Source organism: Pseudomyrmex gracilis, unplaced genomic scaffold (genome assembly GCF_002006095.1).
Source record: "Pseudomyrmex gracilis isolate BER0280 unplaced genomic scaffold, ASM200609v1 scaffold_133, whole genome shotgun sequence".
NCBI classification, from domain to species: domain Eukaryota; kingdom Metazoa; phylum Arthropoda; class Insecta; order Hymenoptera; family Formicidae; genus Pseudomyrmex; species Pseudomyrmex gracilis.
Window position 1 is genome coordinate 154,360 of NW_018020717.1, and position 7,687 is coordinate 162,046.

The 7,687-nt window shown below is 39.7% G+C and overlaps 1 protein-coding gene across 1 annotated transcript in view; it reads right to left on the reverse strand.

Annotated features, from left to right (window-relative positions):
• Positions 1 to 751: 751 nt before the first annotated feature.
• LOC109856745 overlaps positions 752 to 7,687 on the reverse strand; it is an 8,902-nt gene continuing 1,966 nt past the window's right edge. The window contains exons 3-7 of the mRNA XM_020432362.1: positions 5,986 to 6,177; positions 3,056 to 3,198; positions 2,744 to 2,908; positions 1,783 to 1,935; positions 752 to 1,267 (exon numbers count right to left, since the gene is read on the reverse strand). Of these exons, the coding sequence (XP_020287951.1) occupies positions 1,264 to 1,267; positions 1,783 to 1,935; positions 2,744 to 2,908; positions 3,056 to 3,198; positions 5,986 to 6,177 (657 nt within the window). The 3' untranslated portion in view covers positions 752 to 1,263. The remainder of the gene's footprint in view (positions 1,268 to 1,782; positions 1,936 to 2,743; positions 2,909 to 3,055; positions 3,199 to 5,985; positions 6,178 to 7,687) is intronic.

Consider the following 7,687-nt stretch of genomic DNA (forward strand, 5'->3'; position numbering starts at 1 on the left):
GTGTGTGTGTGTGTGTGTGTATACGATAATTTTCCGTAATTTTTAAGAGACAAACACAATGAACACACAAATGTATACTGTAAACTTGCGTATTAAAGCTTTATCTAGTCGTTTCTTTCGTTTTATAAAAAAAAAAAAATCCCGTTCACGATTACAGCACGGCAAATTAGAAAAAAAAACTTCCAGCGTCGAAGACGGCGGGTAATGTAAGTTAATTAGCGTGCATCATCATGTAAAAAAAAAAAAAAAAAACAAGACGATTGTACTCCGAGAGACGCATTGTTGCAGTTTATTATTTCTCATCGATGCAAAAGTAAACAAAAAAAATTGAAACTTAGTCGTAACGAAATACTGCGAGTCTCGCATCTCCGATGTATACGTTATTTGTTTAAGATGCATGTACTTAAGTAGAGAGAAAGAAACTATAGATATATATATATATATATAAATATATACATACATAAATTATAACGAAACGCGTAGAGCAATCGCAAGTAGCAAGCAATTTGCGCGTTTGCGAGAGCGCGAAACCACAAACGGCCAACGATCAAAGCAAACTTGTACCACGCCTCGCATTTAGCAAAACTACCAACTAATCGCCTCGTCGGATCTTATCTGCTCTGTATCGGATTAAAAAAAAAGAAAAAAAAACCATACTGACGATAATTTATTTTTATCAGTTTGTCACATGTGCGTTGCGCGAAAAGAATATCTAAAAAATACATAAAATTACACAAAACACACAGGCACGTTAATACCCATATTATTTATTCAACATGTTACAAAAATCCCCGCTGAGAAATATCGCTCGTTAACAAAACAGTCGCATCTCTCGGCAATTTATCAAAAAAAAAAAAAGAAAAAAAATTCTACAAATTGCGAAATATCGCAACAAAACAAAACCGCTCTCGTTTTGTTTTCGCGAAATGTCGCAAGCGCGCGCGCGTGTGTGCATATACAAAAATCCCCGATTACACTCGAAAATTAAATATCAGCTTAAAAAAAAAAAAAGAAAAAAAAACCATTACAATGTGTGTAAAATGTGACGTGAAGGAAAAAACGAAAGCTTGTTAATTTCCCCGTTGTCCTCCGCTGGCCTCATCCCTGGGCATCTTCCCGTGACCGCCGTTTTTTCTTCGAGACCGATAAGAGATCTTCCTCCTTGGGACCCCGAGAGCATTCGCATCGACAATCCAATCCGCGGATTTCTTTCGGAAAACCAGAATTCGGCTCCACTAAAGTTGCGATCGCGGTAAGAGCGTTTTATCTGCGTTTGCGAAATGTTTTTTGTTTTTATTTCTCTCGAGATATATAAAATATCTCGCACGAATAAACGTTCGATTATAAAATTACAGGATACCGACGAACGAAGCGGAAGAACGTTCCGTTGTGACTCGGAGTGAGAAAAAAATGTTCGCGAGCTTAAGGGGAGGTTCTAGTCAAAATCGAAAACAAAAATTTTTTTTTGTTTTTGCTTTATTTTCATGCTTAGGGTCTTGAAAATGTGTAGCCAAAAGGATATTTCCCCCTATATAATTTATTTATTTATTTATTTATTTTTTTATAACTTTTTTTTGCGCGCCGCACACGATTCCGCTTAAACGACTTAACCGATTTCGATGTTTGGCGGCTCAAATTAAAGCTTATTCAATTTAGGGGGTCCTTCAGGAAGCATTTTAAAAAACAAATTGTTTAATATTGTTTGTTTAACGTTAAAATCATGAAATTACGTTAATTTTCGGGCCTTTTGACTAGAACCTCCCCTTAAACAAAATTACTCACGGCGGCAACAACATAGCGGCGTTGGACAGAAACATGAAAGTCCGCCAAATTGACGCGCGCATTATGCTACCGGCGATCTGCAGTATCCGATTGCTCCAGCATCCCTCCTGAGACTGACGCACCAATCGATCCCTCAGCTCGGTCAATTCCATTCTAAAAACACACGGAAAAAAAAAAAAAAAATTGCACAGTTTCGAACATCGAAAGAAAACTAGTTTTTTTTTTTTTTTTGTATTTTTTTTCACACGATCGGATCTCTCGTATTCAATTTCTCGAGAACTTCTCAGATATTAACACTAGATTTACCAGACCAGTCATTTTGACTGGTCGTGCAATTTCAATTCAAAATTTTTACCGCATGTAACATTTGCTTTCCGAAATGATGTTATGACTTTTGTTAGCTATAAGTAGAGAATACATTTTATGAACTCTTAATGTTACTTTATATATATTCGTAACAAATATATATTTTTTGCATTTTTTAATAGGTATATTTAAATAGCTGGTATATCTAGTGTTAATTGTTTCCTTAATTCGTGCAAATTAAAAAATGAACCAATCGCCGATCCACATTTCGAGTTGATGTAATTAATATATATTTAAATATATTTTTTGTATTTTTTAATAGGTATATTTAAATAAGCTGGTATATCTAGTGTTAATTGTTTCCTTAATTCGTGCAAATTAAAAAATGAACCAATCGCCGATCCACATTTCGAGTTGATGTAATTAATATATATTTAAATATATTTTTTGTATTTTTTAATCGGTATATTTAAATAGCTGGTATATCTAGTGTTAAAAAATCTCTCCTATTGATCGATTCGGTCCGGTAAAATCCAACGTGCGCGTTAGACTAGACACAGAGCGGGAATAATAAAGTTGAAATACGGGAGAGTGAATTTCTCTGATGAGAGAGAGAGAGAGAGAGATCCGATTTGCGTGAGCTTAAGTGAGTTACATCTGCGAGTTGTATTCCAATTCCATGCAGCGAAGTTCGGCCTCTCGATCGGCCAGTTTGTTCTCCAGAGAAATCAGACGGAAGTTGGCGGCGTCTCTCAGATCCTCGCTCGCTCTCAAGCTTATCTCCAACTTCTTCCGCTCCGTCTCCGTGGCTTCCAGATCTCTGAGAGTGCGCGTGCAAGAAAAAAGTATTTGAATCGCGATTTGAGTGTACACACCATCTCCCCATAGTTTCTTCTTCCCGTCAAAATTCTGTGAGGAGACTGTGTGTGGAGATAAAAAGAAACAAGAAAAATTTGTATGTAAGTACTTCGAAGCGCGTTGCAGCTGCTCCCGCGCGGACTCCGCGAGGGCCGTTTGCGCCTCCAATCGCAGCTTCAACTCCACGACGGCGGATTCCGCTTTTCCTGCTCTGGCGCCGCGTTCAGTCGCCAGAGCTTCGCTCGCCGAGACCTGAAAGGTCCCCCCCCGAATATTTTCGTCGTAAATCTCAATAGAGAGTCAACGAATTGGATGATGATGACGCGCGACAACACAATTGACGATTCGCGCGAAGCGATGATTTGTATTTAAATATAAATCGAGAGAGATCACGCGCGCGCCGGTCGGTTGGACGAAACTTAGCGAAGAGCATTCTTCTCCCTCGATGGACGTAATTTCCAAACCGAACTTTTTTCTCTCTCCCTCTCGCGAAGTTGTCGTGTCGCGCGTGTAAACACTTTGTGTGCGGCCGATCGCAATCGTCCCACACAATCGCAAGTGACATTTCGCGCGACATGTCACGCCGAATAAAAGTTAAATATATAGAACAAGTGGTATCGATCCCTTCTTTCCTGGTACGGAAGGAGTATTACGTGATATTGAGTCACCGCGACGCTAAACGCGCGCGAAAGGAGTGACTCATCCGTATATAAGCGTATATACATTAGCGTATATACATTTCTCCCGCGCCGTGCATTGACCTGACACGCTGCCTGATCGCAGGTTAATCTCCCGGGAGAGGAGATTGCAAAACCGGTTCACATTTAGTCGGAGAGATCTTGCGTTGAATTTTTGAGGAATCCTCATCTTCCGATGCTTCCGCAACCAATGAAACGAGAGACTCGTCCCAACATCTTGAGATAAAAACTTGGGACGTCGGTGATTCACTCCGATCGACTTGTTCCCCGTCTCGCGAGCCGAACGAACACGTGAATTTTTATACACGTGTGTCGAGTGTCTTCGTGATCGCGCCGCCACCGCACGATTTTGGCGCCGCCAAAGGCTTTTGTTTTTATATTTATTGTGCCAACAATCGAGATCCCGGAGAGAGAAAACTGATCGGTCGATTTTTCTCGAATCGTTCGAACGCGAAAACGGGGGTCAATTTTTTTTTTCTTCTCATCCGAGCGAACTCGGGTCGAGTTTCCGGAGGGGAGGGGGGTCGTCTTCTTCTTCTTCTTTGCTGTAATGGCTCTTGCCCCGGTGAGGAAGGAGCATACGCCAGTCTTCGATTTACTATTATTACTAATTACGTATTTGTTTAAACTAGAGACTACGACGGTAATAAAGAAGGTGGTGTAAAAACACCTAAAATTATCCAAAAATATTCACAGTAGAATTACGCACATCCAACCAACATGGCTGATGCAACGCGACTTTGATGACAGATGGGGGAGGGTCGTGAATATACAAGCCCTGAGGAAAGAACTGAAGAGAACGCGTCGCGAGAATTACACGTATCTAGTTTCTACAAAAATTAATAAAGAAACTTAAGGCTCTCTTGAAGTAATAAACTTTGCAGGATGTTATGCTGAAATGTTCTATTATATATAGGGTGTCCCAGAATTGCCGTACAATCTCTCGTAGGCAGGTAGAAGGAATAAAACTGAGTCGAAAAGTCCTGAACCATTTGTTTCTATTATTTATAATAAAGGAGTAATTATTGAGTCAAATCAGGACAATCAGCGCGGACCTTTAGCCAGGCGCACGTCAGTGAGCTCTCACACACACCAGGCGCGCGGCTCACTGACGTGCGTCTGGCTAAAGGTCTGCGCTGATTGGCCTGATTTGACTCAATAATTACTCCTTTATTATAAATAATAGAAAAAAATGGTTCAGGACTTTTCGACTCAGTTTTACTCCTTCTACCTGCCTGCGAGAGATTGTACGGCAATTCTGGGACACCCTGTATATGTGCGTGTATGCACATATATAAACGAATTCACGTTTTCACGTGTTTTTTGAATTGAAATTTCAATTCATAAAATCATACAGGATGTTACACTTGCATCTCATGTATGAAGGAACCCATATACCCCCCGAACTAATTTTAAAATATTGCGAAAAAAATTCCTCAGCCACTCCTTATATTCAGATATTATTAGTTTAAGGACGTTCTCCGAATTATTGATTTTCCCAGGATTTTCTCTAAATTTGCGATATACATAGTTTGTGATCTTATTTATACATAGCCTTTTTGGATAATAAGGGTAGCAATGTTAAATTCCAAAATATAGAAGATTTAAGTTTCAATTTTTAACATGGATTTCCTATGCCGAGCCTTTGTGAAGTGGGGTTTTTTTAAAGTTACTGACGACAATTTTTGTAGGATTTTTTTAAAAAAACAAGNGGGGTCTTTCATACATGAGAGATGCAAGTATATCATACTGTATGTGATTTTAAGAATTGAAATTTCAATTCAAAAAAACACGTGTAAACATTTACATGTGAACATATATATATGTATACATATATATAAAATAGAACATTTCAACATCCTGCAAAGCGGCTCGTATGATCTTATTCTTATTCATTTCTAGAAAAATTGTTGTAACCAAAAACGTAGAGAAATAATGCAATGAGTCAACGAATCAAGTTTCAGAAAAGAACCAAGCAATATTTCGGCGAAGAGAGAACAACCCCTTTGCCTCGTTGGCAAACGCGATGGAAATGGGTTAGGCGGACGATGTCGTTTGGCACCGACAATTGCTGAAGATCCACGGAATCGGGAAAAAGGGATGAGAAAGAGAGAGAGAAAGAGAGAAAGAAAGCGTGTGAGTCACCGGTTCGTGGAGAACGCGAAGGGAGGTTCGTGCGGAGAAACGAGAATTCACCTCTCGAGGGGGTGGGAAAAAGAGGTCGCAGCCTCGCGACGAGTCTCTCTCTTCGTCGCGAATGAGTCACCGGCGCGCGCGTTATTCATTCATCGAGCGAACGTCCGACCTCGGAAACGATGAAAACAAACGCGCGCGTAAAAACCTTGTCCAGGAGAATCTTCTTGTCCTCCCGCAGTTTCAGAAGTTTCTCCCGGTCCTTGGCCATTTGCGCGTCGCACGCCTTCAACTGATCCCGCGTGGTCAGTAGCTCGTTCTTCAGATTCCCCATGGCGACCGATCGCTCCTGAACCGCGTCCTCAACGCGCTTCAGTTCGGTCTCGAGCTTCTTTTTGTCCTGTAAACAAAACAAGAAACAAAAATAAATAAATAAATAAACAGAACAAAGTGCGATGTTGTCTTATGTTGTGTTTCAGATCTCGCGCGACAGTTTTTCTTCTGTCGCCAACAAAAAAAAAAAGAAGAAGAAAACGGAAAACATGTGGTGATTGAAAATTGAACGAAAGTTGGCTTGTACTTCCACATGATGATATCCGCGCGCGGAACGCGGAGTATTCTCCCGCCAAAATACTCGACCGTGCGTGTGTCGACGAAACGCGCGCATTCTCGCGGCCAACATCATCTCCGTAATTAGAAACACGCCACTGAACTCCCCCGTTCGTTCGGGCGCGACACGAGAAGCGCTTGTTCGGCTGCGTCGCGGCGATACGAAAGCAAAGGGACGTTTATTTCAATTTATATATATATACAGGGTGTCCCAGAATTGGTGTGACATCTCTCGCAGGCAGGTAGAAGAAGTAAAACCGAGTCGAAAAGTCCTGGGCCATTTTTTTCTCTTACATATAACAAAGAAGTAATTATTGAATAAATCAGGCCAATCAGCGCCGACCTTTAGCACGTCAGTGAGCCACGCGCCTGGTGTGTATGAGCGCTCCGTGCGATTCACTGATGTGCGCCTGGCTCAGGCGCTGATTGGCCTGATTTGACTCAATAATTACTCCTTTATTATAAATAATAGAAACAAATGGTTCAGGACTTTTCGACTCAGTTTTACTTCTTCCACCTGCCTACGAGAGATGTCACACCAATTCTGGAACACCCTGTATATATATATCTATCTATATAAATAACAATAAATTTTGGCTGTTGAAGCAATAAAACTGTTGATAGAGTGTAAACATTTAAATCCGTTTATTAAACAATTAAAATAAGCATGAACGCTTTCGACCTTGTATTAGGTCCTTTTCAAATGCAATTAAATTATATTAGATAAAATAGGTCGCTGAATGTTGATCGTGGATATCCACACTAGCCATCACGACCAACACTTTACAAAGGTGGAAATGCGACTGTGTCGCATAATATAAATTTAAATTTTTATGCGACTGTGTCGCATTTCCACCTTTGTAAAGTGTTGGTCGTGATGGCTAGTGTGGATATCCACGATCAACATTCAGCGACCTATTTTATCTAATATAATTTAATTGCATTTGAAAAGGACCTAATACAAGGTCGAAAGCGTTCATGCTTATTTTAATTGTTTAATAAACGGATTTAAATGTTTACACTCTATCAACAGTGTTATTGCTTCAACAGCCAAAATTTATTGTTATTTGAAAATTCTTGAAGCTTCATACAATCATTTTTCTATCTATATATATATATATATATCTATATATATATCTAGATATATAGATATATATCGTCACTCCCTACGTATAATCCCGTAACTCCAAAACGCAAATTTTAGAGGAGAGCAGTTTAAAAGTTTAAAGCTTCATATAGTTTCCCTAGTTAAGGGATCTTTCGGTTTTAAATTTTTACCATACTTATGAATTTTTTTTTTT